The following is a 19,991-nucleotide window of genomic DNA, read 5'->3' on the forward strand; positions in this document are numbered from 1 at the left end:
CTTAGTTTATTCTAAAAGAAATTTAATCAATCTTAGTTAATTTTTAAATATATTTAAGATATTGTTAGCTAGTTAATTAATAAGATGTAAAAAAGATTCTTTTAATAATTTTTTTATGGTAAAATTAAAGTAAATAAATATTTTAATAGATTATTGTGATTTAAAATAAATATTTATATTAAATTTGTTAGATAAATATTAATTAGCTAAATTTAAAATAAAATTATATATAAAATAGAAAAGATGGAAAGTTGAGAAAATCCACCGTTTTGGAATGAAAAAGAAATCTCATAGAAAATGAGGTTGACAATTATAAAGGGTTAAAATGTATATCTTACATGTCTGTTTCAATTTTCGTGAAAAAATCCTCCAGCTAACGACCTAAGGGCTTCTTGTTGTAATGTTAAAAGAAAAAGGAGAAAAAAAGCAACACAATCTTTTAAAAAATAAAATTATAAAAACAGCTTTATTTTTTTCAGAATAGAAACTATATATTCGGTTGTAGTGATGTTCTGACCATCACTGACATTGGCTTCAGAGCCATGACTCGGACCTCCAAGCCATCTTCATCGAGAAGCAGAAAGGGCAGAGAGAGAGGCGACGGTGGAGGCAAGAGATTTTCCGTTTTCGACTTCAGCGAAGAGGACGATCGCGTTGAGAAAGTGTCTCGAAGCTTGCTCGGCAAGTTTTCTGCCCGCAAGAGCTCTCCCGTTGCCAAACATCAGTTTCTCCAATGCTGTGAGTGCTTCGTTCTACTACTTTTCAATCGATATGGATGATTGTGGTGTAGTTTGTTTCGTTGGTTTGAGAGTTAGTGAAAACGGGAATCGTTTGCATGCTTTCGGTGTTTGGGAGGCGTGAATTTGATCGTTCTGGTTCTGGGAGATGAGAATCAACACGGCAACTGAATGAGAAAGAATGTTTTCTTCTATATGATTTGGAAAGGTACATTGTTCTTGTGCGTGGAGAAGTTATAGTCAGTGGAAGAATAGTTTTCGGATAAATGATTGAGATTGTATGTCTGCCGATTTTCTTGTTTGCTAGACCAGTAGAACAGAATGCAGTTCTGTAGCTGGTACCAATGAAAAATATGTAGTACAAACATTTAAACTAAATTTGGGGATGAAATTATGCGTTGAGTAAACTCATGATTTGAAAAGTGAAAAAAGCAGCACAGATATGTGTTTTAAGTCTTGAGACTTGGTTTTAATGTTAGAAACATCGTTGTAATTCTGTAAATAGAAAAATGAATACATCGATTTGATCAAACCTCATTAATGTCGAATTATTCCCTTGGAATTTCCTTTTCTATATGAAGCTTTTTTATTCATTGAATATACGTACTGGCAGAGGTTGATTTCTCCATTAACTAGAAGCCAATTTTGAACTCTGCAACGAACTATATTGGTTATGAACTATGATCATTCAGTTTGGCTGCTTCAGGACTCAGAAATGTTCTCCAAGTATGTCATCAATGATCATGGCAATGTATCAAACTGAATGCTGTGATTGTTGATGGATGTGCCAAGCTTTATAACTGTGAGTTCTTATGTTGGTTTAGAGTCTTCGTTTAGCATAATGTGTTGGTAAGAGTGGGGATCAAACTTCAAAATGCAACCTGTATGCGCATATGTTTGGTGTCCATAATTTGGTAATATAGGTTGGCCACTACTATATTAATTGTGCTGTCTGAACTATTTCATATCCCTTCTATCCAGTTGCAAAAGGTGCTGAAAGTGTAAGCAGGAATCTTAGCGATGTGTTCATTGTTATTGATGCTGAAGGTAAGGTAATATTTTTTTTGTCTGTTTCCTTCGAGCATCACTTGTTATTTTCTTGTATTTCGTTTTTCTTTTCCTTATTATTACATTTTCTCTGGGTTTTATTTTATTTATAAATTTTTTCTCCTTATTTATAGATTATGCATGTGAAGTGTCTCAGAACTTTTCCCTACCCCTCCTTTCCTTCTCATGGTTTGATTCCATGGAAAGCTCCATTTACTATAACTTGTTTGGCATCTGAAGGTTGTTTTCTTCCTTTACCTCTGTTTTAGTTGGAAAAAGTGCCAACACTGATAGTTTCTCTGAAGATGTTAGCAACGAACTCATTCACAATGATTCTGAAGGTTAGGGTATCTGAACCTTTATCCTCACTTGTTAGAACTCACATTGCACCTATTTTTAGCTTTAAAATAATCCTAGACAATATTGTTTAAAAATTATTTAACAATAAAGTTGTTTTTATTTTTCAGCATCACTCCTCTTCACAGTTGAAAATGTTATCTTTTGACCCTTTATCTAAGACCCAAGAGCAATTAAATGCACATAACAGTAACTTCAGTACTTGTGGGCAATGACAAAACAAATGAGATTGATTTTCACCTGCTAAGAGGCACGGAACACATACTGAAGGAGACAAAGCCATTCCTAAACATTTTCTTTGCATTTTTTTGGCTATGCCTCTTTATGCATCATCCATGTAAAAATATTCACCTGGTTTTTTGAACTTTTTGATTTTCAACATGCCTTGAACCATCTCAATCTGCTTTGGGAAGAATAGACAGTATTTGATCTAAAGATTTCTTTGTAAATTCATCCACAAGAGTATCATTTCTGTATTCTTCCATCATCTCTATTCCCATGACTTCATTAATTGTTGCCAACAAACGTTGAAGCTCTTCTATTCTTTCCTTTTGCGAATTCCTCCTAGCCAAAATCTTCCTCAAGTGAAATTTATAATCTATCTACCATCCATAACATCACTTTCTTATGAATAGAATGTGGTCGCTAGAAAAAGATAGAGCATTGGTGAACAAGAATGAATGCCCTCCTCTTGTGCAACTACTCGTCTCCTTATGTTTAGTTTTTATGTGCAAAGCTCCGGTTGATCCAGATTCCGTGCATTCAAATTACTTCTTTTTATTTTTTATTTTTGTAATTTGTTTGTCTAACTGAAGTTCGAACCTCCCATTCAGTTTCTATCTCTACTCTGAATACAAGTCATCAAATTAGCCCTGGACCAACAGATCTTGATACTGAAGATACATGTGCAGGTGATCCCACTTTTAAGTTTTTTTTTTTTTTGAATATTTAGATTTATTCATGTTTTATCCTGTCTCCTAATGGTTAAGCTGGGAAAGAAGAAAAATATTCTAGAAAGATGTAGCTCTATGTTTTTTTTGGTTGATAACATAGTGCTATGGGTTATTTGACGCTTCTTGTTACAATTTATAAAATTGCACATCTTTTGTTGCATTTGTTGTAGATCGGTCACTCGAAGGTAGTGGATCTACAAAGCAGGAGATTTTTGAAACCAATGATCAATTGCTTTCTTGTTCTTCAACCAATGAGGTGGACACTTCGGCTTATTGTGAATTTTGATGTTTTCCCCTACTTACTATCATTTTAATCATGTAGCAAATACTTAATTCTTATAGTTTTCATATGGGATGAACATCCTACTTATATTGTGGTGATTGGATAGCAGTTAGTATGATATTTCATTAAAAACGTATGTGAAATGTACGTATAGAAGTTTTGTATGTCCTTGTATTCTTTCATTTTTCTCAATTAAAGTAGTTTCTTTTTTAATCAAAAAAGTATTAATGAGGTTGGTGGATATGGCAAAAATGAAATTGGTTTGGTGGTTATGCATGGGAGCATTTCATCTTTGAGAAATTAGGTTTGGAAAATGTCACACATGTATTTTGAGGACATTTTGTAACTATTTTATAAGGACTATCTTGTATAGATGGAGTCCCATTTTTTAAGCAAGGTTCCCTTCTTTTGTGTGCTTGGTTTTATGTATGCTCGTGTATTCTTTCTCGTGGTAAGTTGGGGGCATGACCTTGATAAAGGACAAAGAAGTCATGGGTTCAATTCATGGTGGCCACTTACCTAGGATTTTAATATCCTATGAGTTTCCTTGATACTCAAATGTTGTAGTGTTGGACGAGTTTGTCTTGTGAGATTAGTTGAGGTGTGTGTAAATTGACCCAGACACCCACATATATTAGAAAATAAATCAGTTAGGGAGCTTGTTATGGTAATTAGTTGCAAATAGAGGGAATGGGAAAAGAGGAAGTTAGGCATTTGGTGAGTGAACAAAGGCTTGAGAGATATCTCAAGGGAGGAGTACCAGTACTATGTTATCTTTTATATTTCAATATATTTGGGTTCTATCAAATTAAGTAGTTCGGTTCTAGCCATGGGGTTAGAATTAAGTGATGGTGTGTAAAGACTTTACCTGAAGGAATATACCATACCAATTACAGAATCGATTGATTCATTAATTGACGTCTAGTAGTAGAATAGTACCCTACCATTAATTGACGTCAATGGACAAATCAATTGGAGGAGAAGATTGGTTCGATGCTTCAATTGACGTGGGATACAATTGAGCATAAATTCAGAGAAATCAAAGAAGGAGATACAAGAAATTAAAGAGGAAATCAAATTGGCTAGGGAGGATATAAAAGAATCAATATCTTTATCTAGCAAAGAGAAGGCCATGAGAGTGAAGTCACATTGACAAATGTATGAAAATAGGCTTAAAAGAATGGGTTGAAGTTGATCAAGAAGGCACTCAAAATGATGAAAAAGGGTAAGTGGTATGCTAAAGGGGTGTAGAAGAAACCTGAAAAATTCCTCGACAAATTCCATGGGCATTGGGGTTAGTATTTCCCATGGAGAATTCACAAGGATTGGGTTCCTTGCAGAAAATTACTTTGCGTTGTGGAAGTCAATTTTTGAAGACTGTGATGCAAGTTTTTAAAGCTTCATGACTTGATTTGGGCTCTTCAACGATTGTGGCTTGGGATAAAAAATTTGAAGGATGAGGTTCTCGAAGAAGGTTTGGTTAATTCTTAAAAAATCTAGGGCTTCTCTTGCGTGGAAATCACAATCATTTAGGTTTTGTACTTACTAATTCTCTCTCTCTCTCTCTTAATGAAAACAACAACTTTCATTTAAAAAAAATGCAAGAATACACGGGCATACAAAAAACCAAGCTCTCAAGAAGGGAACTCCCTCCATACGAAGTAACGAAATACTTATAAGATAATTTTAGAAATTCTTCGAGATCGAAGCACAAAGGGAAACATGAAAGCGACCAAGGGACCAAGTATCTGAAGGGTCCCTTTCCACCCCTTTAAACACTCTCCTATTCCGCTCACCCCACAAAACCCATAAGATCACGTCCACCCCTACACTCTATAAAAAATTGCCTTTCCTCCCAAAAGGTAGATTGAGGAACTCTTCGATTGCAACACTGACTTCTTTAGGCCGAGCAACCATCAAGCCAAACGTTTGAAAGAATGAATCCCAGACACAAATCGCATACTCACAGCGTCAGAGAATATGTTCCAAATCTTCCTCCACCTCCCAACAAAGAATACAACGAAAAGGCCCCACAAGCAAGAGCATTTTCCCCATAAGCTTGTCCAACTTGTTAGCACATCCGTGAAGCACTTGCCAAGTAAATAACCTCACCTTCCTAGGGATTTATCCAAAGAACCGGAAAGATTGACACCCCTAATTTTGGGTTAAAAAACCTCACCTTGCTAATTTTCTTTTGGTTTCTCAATTTGGCATTTCCCTGTGTCATTATTGTGGGGAATCTTTCCCATTTTCTTCGTCTTGGACGACGGTAAACGAACTTTGAGGGGATTGAAGGTGGATTGAAGGAGGAAATGATGATGATGATGATATCAACAATGTAAAAAATGTAATAAAGAGTTTAAAAAAGGGCAAGGTGTAAGTTGGGTGGTTTAGATTGCTTTTATGTTGTCGTCGTCTTCTAATTTGATTGAATGCTTATCTAATTTTGGTTGTTGATGGAATTGAACCTGTTGTTAAAAGCGGTGTAATTTTAACAATGGACTATCCCCCACGATACAACGGACCAAAATGGAGAAAGAAGGGAGCTCTAACACGATGTCTTTTCAAGGGTTTCGGTGTGTGCCTTTAACCCCCTCTACCATCCAGACAAAGGGATGAATTCCGTATTTACCACCAATAACTCTGTGCCATAAGGATTCGGGCTCAAGGGAAAAACGCCACAACCACTTAGCCAACAGAGCTTTGTTCCGAAGTTTTAAATTCCCAATATCCAACCCCTCTTGGTGCATAGGGTGTCCCGTAACCTCCCAGCTAGCTAGATGAGATCCTTTACCTTCATATGCACCTTCCGCAGAAAGTCTCTCATGTATTTCTCAATACTTTTGCAGATTGAGCTAGGGCCCTAAATGGTGAGGGACAATAAATAGGGATGCTACTCAGCACAAATCTAATCAGCGTGAGTCTCCTCGCCTTGGAGAAGTAATCTTTCTTCCAAGTGTTGAGCCTTTTCTGGATTTTCTCAGTAATAGGATCTCAAAAGGACAAAGCTCTCGGGTTTCCTTTCAAAGGGAGACCAAGATAACGAGAAGGAAAAGTTCCAATGTCGCAACCAACCTCTCTAGCCCACCTATTAAGCTTGTCCTGCTCGCAGTTGATACCTAGGGTTTGACATTTACTCTTATTAATTTTAAGCCCTGACATGCCTTCAAAAAACCACATCATGTGGTTAAGGGTTGAAAAGGAATTCTCAATACCCGAGCAGAACAAGATTGTATCATCTGCGAACTGAAGATGGGATAAAGCGACCTCCTCAGTACCTATCCTGAAGGGTCAACGATATTTCCTTCCACTCCCCTAGAGATAATACGACTTAAAACATCCACCACAATAACAAATAAAAAGGGGGATAATGGGTCCCCGTGTCTCAAGTCTCTAGAAGCCTAAACCGAAGTCTTAGGTCCTACTCTAAATGAGCTACCTATTTCCATATCGGACCCACCTATTATTTCTGAACCTGAAGTCTTAGAAGTTTCTAAATCTTTAGTTGTCTCACAAAGTCGAAGTCCCATTGTTTACTCAAGATGGGAAATGGTTACCTTGCTGGACTTTAAATGTCAACCACTTGAACCATACATATCTTCTTTGAATTCCACTTATGGGAACATCACTTTTATGTTGCCCTCGATTGATGATGCAACATTGCCAATTGCTCAATGAAAGGGTGTTAGGAATTGTTCTAGCCATCCTATTGAAAATATGTGGCATATGAGAAATTACTTTCGTCTTATAAAACCTTTGTAACTCAATTGCACAATATTCAAATTTTACAGAACATTCAAGATGCACTTAAGGATCCTATGTGAAAAAAGGTTGTAGATGAGGAAATTAAAGCTCTTGAAAGTGACGGAATGTGGACTCTCACAATGCTTTCTCTTGGAAAGAGTCCTGTTAGCTAGAAATGGATTTTCACAGTTAAATACAAGTCATGTGACAGTGTTGAAAGATTCATAGAAAGACTTGTGGCTAAGGACTTCACTCAATCATATGGTATCGATCATCAAAAGTTGTTGCTCATGTTGCTAATTTAAACACTGTTATTGTCCTTTTATCTTTAGTTGTAAATCAAGATTGGTCACTTCATCAACTTGATGTCAAAAATGATTTTTTGAATGGTGAACTCGAAGTAATTTATATGCAGGTTCCTTTTGGAATGGAAAATAAGTCTAATAGACTTGGTATGCAAGTTGAGAAAGTCTTTATATAGTTTAAAATAGTCTCATTGTGCTTGGTTTGACAGATTTGCCAAAGTTATGATTAAAAGTGGTTGTCATTGTTACCAAACTGATCATACTCTTTATGAAATCTGCAAACAACAAAATTGCAATCCTAATTGTATATGTAGATGATATTATCATTCCGGTAAATAATCTATTGGAGATCCTTAAGTGGTTTCAAGGACTTGGGAAGTTTGAGATAGTTTTTACTTTTTAGGAATGAAGGTGACGAGATCTAAGGATGATATTGCCATTTCTCAACAAAAATATATTTTTAACTTGTTAAAGGAGATTACAAATCTTGGGTGTAGACTTGCTGAAACATCTATGGATCCAAATCTAGGCCAAGACCATGGAAGAGATTAGTCCAGTTGGCGAGGGCATGTATCAAAGGCTTGTGGGAAAGTTAATTTATTTGTTAGTTGTCACATACCTGACTAGACATATCATATTCTGCGAGCATTGTTAATTAGCACATGAATAGTCCAAATGAACATCATCTTAGCGTTGTTAACATGGTTTTAAGATACTTTAAAGGTACTCTAGGTCATGGGCTATTATTTAAAAAGTCATCAAACAAAATGGTAGAACTTTATAATGATGCTAGCTGGACTAGAGAGTTAACTGATTGAAGATCTACATCTGGATATTGCTTTTATATTTTGGATAACTTAGTCATTTAGAGAAGCAAAAAACAGTCAAATGTAGCTAGAAGCAATGCAGAGGTTGAATATCGAGCTCTAGCTTTGGGAATTTGTGAAGGATGTGTATTCAGAAGCTTTTGAAAGAACTAATGATAGAAGCTCAAAATTCAATCAAAATGCATTGTGACAGTCAAGCTGGAATCAATGTAGCAAAGAATCCTGTACATCATGACATAACGGAACACGTAGATATAGATCGATATTTCATATCTGAAGTCAACAAGAATGTAGTGGAACTACACTGTTTCATCTTGCCATCAAATTACCAACATTCTCATCAAAGCTTTATTGAGGAGAAGTTTTGATGAGTGCAATTCCAAGCTTGGATTGTATTCTATACAACCTAGCTTGAGGGGAGTGTAGATTTGTGTATAGTCCAGTTATATTCGAATTAGTCATTTATATCTTTTAATTATTTATAATTAGTTCCCTTCGTTAGATTTTTCTTGTATTATATTACCTAGGGTCTTTTTTCGGAAATAAGAGAAAAATATTATTTTTCCAAACATTGACACAAATACTTCAAGCATTAAGCATCTCCACTTGAATCTCCTGGAATCTTGAACCGTCAAATGTTCTAGATAATAACATCATGGAAGGTGGGGGGGATCCTAATGCTGAAATCTGAAAAAGGAGCTCATGGAAGCTCCATCCTTTGTGAGAGAACACCATCTAGAATCAAGGCCATTTCTTGAAGAGTTATATCAATGTCTGAAAAAAATGTAAATGAGCTTAAACTTGAGGATCTTGCTTTCTCATGCTTCTTCTGAAATTGGGTTTTGATTGCAAGTTATCTCATTTTGAGAAATATATGTATGATGGTGATGCAGTAAAGGACTATAGACTATAAAGTTCAGGGAAAGTATCCATTGTATACAGTAGTTCTGTGATTGATCTTGATATCAGAAGTTATAAGTTCAAGAAAATGTGTGATTTACTGCTTTGTTTTTTGTTCTTTTCATCTTGAGAATTGGTATCTTACTTGACTGCTTTTCAATAAGGTGAGATGCTTGTAATAACCTTTGTATTTCTTTAAAAATAATTTTCAGGATGATGTGACAGTTGTTTTCCCTGATTTTGTCATCTATGAAGGCAACTGGTGTACAACATCGAAGTTAATATTTTCTTGTACCTGCATTAAGCTCCAAGGTTCAGCAGTGAGTGGGCTGCAAAGGACATTTGATTCCGAATGGGCTGTCTCTGACGTTGTTGGCATTGAGTCAGAATGGTGTAGTAGGGTATAACATTGTTTTTTTCCCTTCATTGTTTTATGTGTTTCTGTGTAGATCTATTTGTAAGTATTTTTCTCATGTAGGTTGAAACTGCAATTGTTAATCTTCGTCTCAAAGGAAAGCACTGCACGAGGGCTGCAAATTCAAATGACATTTCAGGTTTTTTGATGTTGGAATCAAATTTTTGATGGGTAATTGAAGGTTGATTATGTCTAAATATAAAAGTTTAAATTAGAAGTACAAATCCAACTATATGTATTGAGTTTTTGGTCTTTTTTTTCTTTGGGTAATTGTTTTAAATGGTAAAACTACTGAAAATATTTTCAAGTATAACAAAATGTCACTGTCTATCAGTGATAGACCGCGATACACTTCTATCATCTATCACTGATAGAATAGTGACATTTTGTTGTATTTGTAAATAAGTTGGCTCATTTTCCTTTATTTAAAAACAGTCATTTAAATTTTTTTTTCTTTCTATCCGGAGGGGAGTTGGAAGACTTATTTCCAAATTCAGAGATAGGAGAGTATTAGCATGAGAAAAAGGTGTGGTGTAGACTATGAACTAATGATAATGGTTTGAAGAAAAGAAACCTATCCCAAAATCCCTGTTTTTCTGGAACATTTCCCAGTCTTTGTCCGACTCCCAACCACTGTCCTCAGACCACTTCGACCACAAACCTCTGGTCTCAGCCTACTGTCGTCAATCTGACTACTGCCTCCGCGGCCCTTCGATCACTGCCTTCGCTGTGAAGGTCACAGAACAAAGGTTTTCTTGGGTGGTTTCTCTTACTGGCTTGCCATTTTCATCTGCCGCCGCCATCAACCATCTCTGCCTTCTCTCGGTCGTCAGTTCTGTGTTCAGTTTTGGATTTTACTTGCTAGGGTCTCTTCAAATTGTTACTTTTGGATAATGGAGGTCAAAAGTTGTAAAATTAATGACTCATTTTCTGCATTTGGTACGATGGTTTGTGAATTCATCATCAGATTTGATGCAAGGTTCATGTAACCGTTTTTTCTTAAGAAATGGTTGTGACGGCTTAGGTGCAACAAGGTTATCCAAATTTTGACGTGATTCTTGCTGGATTTCTAAGGTGTGAAATTTGGCCTATTACAGGGGGTCATCGTTTCATTCATGTGCCAATGGGGTATTCAAATCAAGGGTGGCGTTCCTTTTTGGAAATGCTTTGACTTCTTGGAAAAAGAGAGCTTCTCTTTCATCAGATCCATTAGTTTTTCTCATTCGACTCTTCACATTTACCCTTATCAGGGGCAAAATCTCCAAGAGTTAGTGATCAGAGCCTCAGTTATGTGGAAGTTGTCAAGTCTTTAAGTCACCCTCCATCCTCAGTTTTAATAAAGGAAAATTAGAATTTGATTGAGGTTGAGGCAAGACCAGCTTACAAAAGTCGAGGTTGAGGGAGAGCAGCATAGTTAATTAAGATGACTCCCAAAACGCTCTCCCCTCTCTCCTCCCTTTCTCCCTCCTCCTGCGCCCTCCTTTCCGTCCACTCCATCGGAGCTCACCATGCCCTCCCGCACCTTTCTTTCCAGTGACTGCCTCCCTCACCCTCTCCCTTCTGCTCACCCTCCGGCCCCTTTCCTCCTCTTGCTCTTTTTTGCACCCTGTTTTGTTCTGTTTCCAGCCATGGACTTTAAATTCTGCCGCATCCTTGACCATTCCTTCCATATGGGGCAAGAAGGATCTGGCTTCCTCATAAAAGACTTAAAGAAAGGACAGTCCATTCTTCTCTCCTTTTAACCTCAACTAAATGTCTCTTTGAGAGTTTTCGCAGAATTCTATATGGTTCCACCTTTGAATTCTTCTTATTAAAGGAAAAAGTTGATCAAAGCTTCATAAGGCTGGCCAAAGTTCGTGCAAAGGAGAAGTGGTTTGTAGAATGTGTTGTTTGGCTAATCTCAGGAGGAAGAAAGAATATCCACATCCCATTCAATGAAAAATCAGGTTGGCAAGATTTTAAGGACATGATCGAAGGCTACATCCAAAATTTCAGAGCACCCCCTGATATCCAGGTTAGTTCTCCACTTTGTCCCTCCCCTAATCAGAGGCCGGTCAGTAGTAGTAGCCTTGCTCTCCCCTCTTGTGGTAAATCCTCTTCCGAAGCTTTACAAGCCTTTAAGCCCCTGCCTCCCTTAGCTTCTTCCTTTTCACCCTCCCCTGTTCTACCCTCGAAGAAACAGAGTAAACATTCTTTCTGGACATAAAAGAATTGTGATGTTTTGACTGAAGATTTTAGTAATTTATGGATTATTTCAAGATTACTAGTATCAAATGGGTGGAAGGAAATCGCCAAAGAATTAAGTAAGTGTCTCGGCACCAATGTTGTCATCAATCCTTTGTTTGCAGACAAGGCTCTCATCAAGCTCAGTCAAGGAGACTTCACCGAAAAAGTGCCAAGCCAGGGCAAATGGAATAAGTTTAGCCCTTTTCATCTTCTTTTGGAAAAATGGAACCCTCTTAGTCATGGAAGGCCCTTTGAGGCAATCGGGGCTTATTTTGGTGGACTCATTGCAATTGCATTAGAAACAATTAATCTCCTCAACTATTTAGAAGCTAAAATTCAAGTTAGGAAAAATCTTTGTGGATTCATGCCAGCCACCATTGAAATCAAAGATGGAATTCGTGGAAGTTTTTACTTAAATTTTGGTGATATTACTTGCTGTCATCAGCCTACAAATCTACCTTTTAATGTTCTATTTAAGGACTTCTTCTCCAATCCAATAGACTTAGTACGACTACAAGAAGTCTTGAAGGATGAAGATGCCGCTTCCCAAATTGATTTATCTGATTGGTCCTTCCTATTGTCAGCCAAGTCCAAGCCAAAGTTTTCAAGAAGTCCAAGCGCAGTGGCAAAAAAGAAGAAAGAATTCCAAAAGCCACAGACTTCGAAAATCAATAGGGGAGATTCAGGGGAAGGCGAAAAGTCACCACCTTTGGGTTTAGTTAGCATTAATTCAGAGTTTCAAAGGCCTTCATTGTCGAAAGAGGAGTTTAACCGTCCACTGAGCCTCGACGGGAGAGATCTGTTAAGGAAGGAAGTTGAAAAGTCCTTCTCCCCTGTCTTGCAGCAGCAGTCCTCCGAGAGAAATTTTTTTAAATCAAAGGAAGCCGGACAGTCTTCTGAATTAAGTGCTTCACCAGCTAAGGCGCTAGTGTAAGTATTAAGGCCCCTCGAGTTCCATGGCCTGCTTTTAACTCCCTCTCTGCCATTAAGAAGAAAGAGAATTGGAAAAAGGGAATTCTAGCCGTCTTCTCTCATTTAGAAGCTAAAAAGACACTCGCGCCAAAAAGAAAAAAGAAAAGTAAGTTATTTCTCCCTTGCAACGTGGTGCTCCCCTCAGCCTCTTCCTCTTTTGAGCATACCTTAACCACGTCCGAAGTCCAAGCGACCCTAAAGCCTTCTTCTCCCGCCCCTTGCTTTAGCACATCTCCCCTGCCCCTTCCTGTTCTACCAGATCATCCAGTTCCCCTGTCATTACTACCCTTAAGCAACCATATTTCCCCCACTTACCTCGCCCCCCTGTTTTAACAGAGGAGCCCCGATTCCTCTGCCTATGTGACCCATAAACCTCCTCCTCCCTTTAGCACTAAACCACTTCCTAAACCCTGCAAAACAACTTCTAAGCGGCTGCACAGAGCACGCCACCCCTCATGCCTTTTCAAAACTTTTCTTAAGCATTTTATCAGAAGAAAGTATCTGAAGGAACATTCTAAAAGCCTTTGTTTCACCTCTAAATAAGTGTCTGTTCAACTCCAAGAAGCCAGAAGTCCCTCATTACCAGAACACCCTCTTTTTACCAGGTCAGAAAGCCAAATTTCTCTCCCCCCACCCAACCCGGAGTGTCCATTTCTGAAAGGAACTCCTAGTTTTCCCCCAGATGCCTCAGTAAATGAAGAGAAGGATAGCCCTCTTGGCTCCCCTTTTAGTATTAGTAGTGAGGAAACTGATTGGATCAGCAATTCAGGAGATCAAGAAGAGTAAAAAAAGAAGCATCCTTGCGTGTTGATTTAAATACTCTGTTTCGAACAGAGGAGAACAACATTTCTGAGGTAAAAGCCCCCATCCCTGCCCAGCCCGCCCTGCATCCATCAATCCCTTCTGACCTCCCAACACACCTTTTAAGCATAATCACTGATTGCAACCTAATTCTGGATTGACTTTCGATTGCAAAGGCTGCCTCTAAAGTCTGATTTCGAAAAGATGAAGATAGTGTCTTGGAACACAAGAGGCCTCAAAGATAGTAATAAAAGGCTGGCCCTTAAACGATTCCTAAAGAAAATTAACCTCTCAATAGTGTTAATTTCAAGAATCCAAGAAAGAAAATTTTGATGCAAGTTTTATTAAATCCATTTGGAGTTCCAAAGATGTCGGTTGGGATTTTGTTGAATCCTTTGGTGCTTCTGGTGGTTTGTTGACAATGTGGGATACAAATATGATTTTGGTAATAGAAACCCTCAAAGGTGGATATTCCCTTTCAATAAAATGTACCACTATTTGTAAAAAGATTTGTTGGGTCACTAATGTATATGGGCCAACCGACTATAAAGAAAGAAAATTTGTGTGGGAAGAACTAATTTCTTTGGTAGCTTACTGTGAAGAGGCATGGTGCATGGGTGGTGATTTTAATATCACAAGATGGGCACATGAGAGATTCCCCTTGGGCCGAAGTACTAGAGGCATGAGAAAATTTAATGATTTCATTAAACAAGCAAAACTCTTGGAAATTCGGTTGAGTAATGGGAGCTTCACTTGGTCAAGGGAAGGCAACTCTGTTTCAAGATCCTTACTAGACCGGTTTTTTATATCAAAAGAATGCGATGAGTTATTGGAAAATTCTAGAACCAATAGACAAGCACGAATTTTTTCAGATCACTACCCAATTTTTCTAGAGGCCGGTTCTTTCAGCAGGGGCCCCTCCCCTTTCAGGTTTTGCAACAGCTGGTTGCTCAACAAAGAGTGCATCCAAATTATCGAGAAAGCATGGTTTGACAGTAAAGCGCATGGATGGGCTGGTTTTGTACTCAATCAGAAGCTAAAAGAAGTTAAAACAGCAGTAAAAAAGTGGCATTACAGCTATAAGGAAGAACTAAAAAAGGAGGAGAGCCTGCTAGCAGAAATTGAAAAATGAGACACTCTAGCCGAGTTTTCCCCCCTTCCAGCAGTGATTATGCAGCACGGTCTTCATCAAAATCAGATCTTATGGCCTTATATAGGCTGGAAGAAATCAACCTATTACAGAAAAGCAAGTTAAATTGGCTCAAGTAGGGAGATGAGAATACAAGCTTTTTCCATAGATTCTTAGCAGCAAAAAAGAGGAAACACTTCATAAATGAGTTAGTCGATGAGCAAGGAGTGCCAACAAAGTCGAGTTTAGAGATTGAAAGCCTAATAATCAATTATTACAGCAATCTTTTTCTAAAATCCCTAGGGCGGAGGCATCTTCCAATAAATTTAGATTGGCCATGTGTGAATATGAATCAGAATCTTTTCTTGCAAACTAAATTTTCAGTCACAGAAATCGTCTTAGCTATAAAAGCTCTTGGCAAAAGCAAAGCTCCAGGCCCCGATGGCTTCACTTCAGAATTCTTGTTGAAATTTTGGACTCCTCTCAAGTCAAGCTTCCAAGACACCTTTAATGACTTCTACAAGAATGATAAGATCAATGCTTGCATAAAAGAGAACTTCATATGTTTGATTCAAAAGAAGAAAGTAGCAATCAAGGTCGGTGATTATAGACCCATTAGCTTAACCTCCTTAATATACAAAGTCATTGCTAAGGTGCTAGCTGAGAGATTGAAAGGGATAATGCCTAACATCATTGCTCCCTCCCAATGTGTATTCATAGAAGGAAGACAAATTTTGGATCCCATCCTTATTGCCAATGAAGCTGTTGAAGAGTACAGAGCAAAAAAGAAGAAGGGATGGATTCTTAAACTTGATATGGAGAAAGCATTTGACCGAGTAGATTGGGATTTTCTAGAAAAAGTGCTAAGATCTAAGATTTCAATCAGAAATGGATAGAATGGATCATGGGCTGTGTCAAAAACCCACTTTACTCTATTTTCATTAATGGTAGACCAAGGGGAAGAGTGGCTGCTTCAAGAGGGCTAAGGCAAGGTGATCCCCTCACCCCTTTCCTTTATCTCCTTGTTAGTGAAATATTGAGTGCTTTAATTTCCAGACTCACCCAATCCGGCATTATTGAAGGTTTTATAGTAGGAAAAGAGCAAGTTCAAGTTTCCATTCTCCAATTCGCGGATGATACTTTACTGTTTTGCAAATATGACAGCTCTATGCTTGTAAAACTTAAACATACAATGGAGTTCTTTGAATGGTGTTCAAGGCAGAAAGTAAATTGGGAAAAATCAGCCCTCTATGGCATCAATGTGGACGACAGTGACCTCTTTAGTACAGCAGCATCCTTGAACTGTACGGCTGATCAACTTCCTTTTTATTACCTAGGGTTGCCTCTGGGGCTTACCCGAAAAGAGCCTCCTTTTGGCAGTCGGTCCTAGACAAAGTACAAGCTAAACTTGACAAGTGGAAGAGATTTAACCTCTCCAGGGGAGGAAGAGCCACTCTATGCACTTCAGTCCTTTCAAACCTTCCAATTCATTACTTGGCCATCTTCCTCATGCCCGAAGGAGTAATATCTAGAATGGAAAGGATAATAAGAAGTTTCTTTTGGGAAGGTAACAAGGGTAGCGAGCAAAATCACTTGGTTAAATGGGAATTGGTTCAAAAACCTATAGCAGATGGTGGTCTAGGCCTTGGTGGTTTCAGATCTATGAACATTGCACTTCTTGCTAAATGGGGGTGGAGATATTTCAGTGAGGAAAACTCTCTTTGGGGCAAAGTTATAAGAAGTATTCATGATAAAGATGCATTTGATTGGCATACAACAGGGAAAGGTGGTAGAAGCTTGAAAAGTCCATGGATTAGCATCTCAAAGACTTGGCTTAAGGTAGAATCCTTGGCCACTTTCAAACTTGGTAATGGTAGTTGAATTGCTTTCTGGTTAGACCCATGGGAAGGATCTTCCCCCTTCAACACCCTTTGTCCAAACTTATTCAGAATCTCCATGCTTCCCAATGGTTCAGTCGCTGATCATTGGGACAGCAGCATGGCTTCTTGGTCCATCTCCTTCCGAAGACTGCTCAAAGATGAAGAAGTGTTGGCCTTTCAAGATTCATCGGAGAAAATTGCAAGTAGAAGTCCTTCTCACTCTTTTGATAAAAGAGTGTGGTCCATCTCAACCACTGGTTTTTATACTGTTAGCTCCCTTAAAGTACACCTATCACCTTTTTCCCCTTTGAAAAAGCCCCTCTTCTCGGCTATTTGGAAGACAAAGAGTCCAAGAAGAGTCAATATTCTCATTTGGATTATGCTTTTCGGTCAGCTGAATGTAGCTGAAGTTCTTCAAAGAAAACAGCCAGCATCCTCCCTTTCTCCATCAGCTTGCCCATTCTGTCTCCAACACAGTGAGGACTCCTTTCACCTCTTTTTTACATGCCCTTATTCAGATTGGTGCTGGAAAAAACTACTGTGTTTTTCCAACTTTTCATGGATCATGTGCAATGATTTCAAAAGCAATGTGTTACAACTCCTAGCTGGCCCTAATCTCCACAACCCCACACGTCTACTATGGTGTAATGCAATAAAAGCCCTCTTGGCAAATCTTTGGTTTGAAAGAAATCAAAGGATTTTCCACAACAAAGCTCTTGGATGCCAAAACCGTTTTGAAGCCGCCCGCCGTCAAGCCTCCTCCTGGTGTATTCTTTCCGAACCCTTCCATGCCTACAGTCCATCGGATTTCAATCTCAACTAGGGGGCCATCATCTTCACCTCCCCCTTCGGACAACATTAATCAGTGCCGGATTTCAACTTTTCCCTTTTTCCCCTCCCAGTTTCTTTGAACTTTTTATTTATTTCCCTAAGTTCTAGGCCACTGTGTTGGCTCTATTTTTAGATCGTTATTTTCGCTTGATTTACGATTATTGTTTCCTCGAATTATACTCTTGTTAAAGTCTTTTCCCCACTATGGGTTTGCATTGGAAGTGATGAGGGTGCTAAGGGAGTGTCAACCTAGTTGAGACGTCCGAGTGCACCCCTTGATCCTAATAGAAGCACTAGTATTTTCGTTTTGCTCATTGTATAACCCTCTTGTACTCCGAGCTCTTCTCTATATATTAATATAATGAACCGGTTGAGGCAAGACCAGCTTACAAAAGTCAGAGCAAGGAATATTATGGGGTGCACAAGAATTATGAAGTTTTTATGGAAGACTTTAGCAACTCATGGACAGTATTAAAGTTGTTTGAGTTCAATGATTGGAAAGAGATTTGCAAAACTTTGGAATTATACTTCCAAACCGAAGTTATTTATCAATCCCTTGGAGGAATTGATTGAGGCTCCTGGCAGATGGCAAAGAGAGTGGTGAATTTCATCAGTTGTTTGAAAAATGGAATAAATTTAGGCATGGTAGGCTGTTATTGATGAAAGGTTATGGGGGATGGATTTTGATCAAAAACCTTCGTCGGACTATTGGAGCAGACAAATGTTCGAAGCCTTTAGGGTACACTTCGGAGGTCTTGAAAACATTGCAACAGAAATCTTGAATCTTCTCAACTGTTCTGAAGCTAAAATTCAAGTTAAAGAGAACTTATGTGGTTTTATGCCTTCGACCATTGAGATTAAAGAGGACAAGATGGGCAATATCTTCTTGAACTTTGAGGACATTGAACTAATAGATCCTTCTAATAAGGTCAAAGGTGCATTATTTATCAAAGGTTTTATTTATAATACTGATGTTCGATTAAGGATGAAGGAGTAGAGTTTAGTTCACTAAACCCTGACTTGGATTTCCTCTTACCACCTCAGAATACAACACTTAGCTATGCAAAAGTTGGCATTTCCCACTCACAAAGGTTGGATCTTTCCACTAACTTGGTCAAAGTTAACTCTCAAAGTCCAAAGTCGACAAATTTGATGTTTTGACTTTCAAGAATCAAAAGTCAACAATTTGACTTCCATTACATTTTTGACCTAGTTAACAAATTGACTTATAATGCAATTTTGATCAAATCCATTTAATTTCAAAATTAATTCTAAAAATCAATTTTAAAAATTAAATTAATATTAAATAATTAATTAAACAGTTTAATTAATTTAATTTAATATTAAATCCAACCCTTATCCCAATTTATATGAATCCCTATTCATAATCTTGATATTTAAATCTTATTTAAATATCTCCTATTTCATTTCTTTTTATGTTTAATTCACAATTAAACATTATGTTAAATATATCGTATATATTTAATGCTTTTCTCCAAAAACCGAATTTGAACACTTCAAATTCGTTCGTCACACTGTTCTAAGGTTTAGTCCGATATGAGCTAGTAGGGGGACCTCATGACCTACATATCATGGGTTCCAACGATCCACGATTAACTGGTTAAACTCTTTAACCTAATTAACCACCATTCGTTAACTACCAGGTCACTCCACTAAAGCCCAGTAGTTGCACTCCCTCACTATAGATATATTATGTCCACTCGATATAACCATGATTAGTAAGTTAACCCTTCATAGGTTTGTAATAACGGCTGGGTCAAAAATTGTTTTACCCTCGAGATTACATCTTGCTCCTTAAGTCCTACTGATCCTATAATGAAGAATTGGTTTGTGATCCAATCACTAAACCGAGTCCCTTTCGGGCCAATGAGAGGGTGGGCCTCTTGTTCAAGACCCAGAGTCAGCACTTTGAGGGAACAATCTCTCTACTATCCTTAAAAGCGGGTAGGAGTGAATTCCGTCTTGCACCCTATATTCTCAGCTATCTACCCAGTCTTACCTCTGAAATGGGAGGCTTATTGAGCCAACCCTCACTCATGCAATTCTAAGGATAATCCTGAATAAACAGGAGTTCATAGTTAGCTCAGGATTAAGGTCAAGTTACCTAGGTCATCGCTTTGAAATAGTCTAAACAACGTTATAAAGTAAGAATGACTTAATTCTTAGTCCGATCTTATGCAAACTCAGAATGCCCCCACTCCTCGTTTCAATATGAACGAATCAGGATCACTTCGTTTGTAGCACTTTACAACAAATTGTAACAACTATAGAGTGGGCCGCATCCGATAGTGTTACCAGAATAAGGTACCCAGTCTTATTTGTATATTATAGACCATTTTGGCTATTTACTGAACTTGATCCACTCTTATGTCTCCGCATAAAGTTTATGTATTCATATAATAGCCATGGACCTTTAGTTTATTGGATTTAGACTTTACAAGTGCAATTCACATATTTAATAACAGGTTTATTTTATAAAGGTCAATAGCATCTTTATTGATAATAGAATACGTTTAACATTACAAACTGTGAGTTTTAGGACATACAACCCAACACGATCATC

General features: G+C 37.9%; 1 protein-coding gene across 4 annotated transcripts in view; it reads left to right on the top strand.

Moving 5' to 3' along the window:
- Window positions 1-468: 468 nt before the first annotated feature.
- The window catches only part of LOC120078284 (probable ubiquitin-like-specific protease 2A), a 58,330-nt gene continuing 38,807 nt past the window's right edge, over window positions 469-19,991 (top strand). For 2 of the 4 annotated variants that reach the window (XM_039032514.1, XM_039032511.1), the window contains exons 1-7: window positions 471-738; window positions 1,719-1,784; window positions 2,054-2,125; window positions 2,975-3,052; window positions 3,265-3,350; window positions 9,366-9,554; window positions 9,632-9,707. In XM_039032514.1, the coding sequence (XP_038888442.1) occupies window positions 543-738; window positions 1,719-1,784; window positions 2,054-2,125; window positions 2,975-3,052; window positions 3,265-3,350; window positions 9,366-9,554; window positions 9,632-9,707 (763 nt within the window). In that variant the 5' untranslated portion in view covers window positions 471-542. Of the gene's footprint in view, window positions 946-1,718; window positions 1,785-2,053; window positions 2,126-2,974; window positions 3,053-3,264; window positions 3,351-9,365; window positions 9,555-9,631; window positions 9,708-19,991 lie in introns of all 4 variants that reach the window. The other 2 variants (XM_039032512.1, XM_039032513.1) reach the window with 2 other exon arrangements.

This window comes from Benincasa hispida, chromosome 5 (genome assembly GCF_009727055.1).
Source record: "Benincasa hispida cultivar B227 chromosome 5, ASM972705v1, whole genome shotgun sequence".
NCBI lineage: Eukaryota > Viridiplantae > Streptophyta > Magnoliopsida > Cucurbitales > Cucurbitaceae > Benincasa > Benincasa hispida.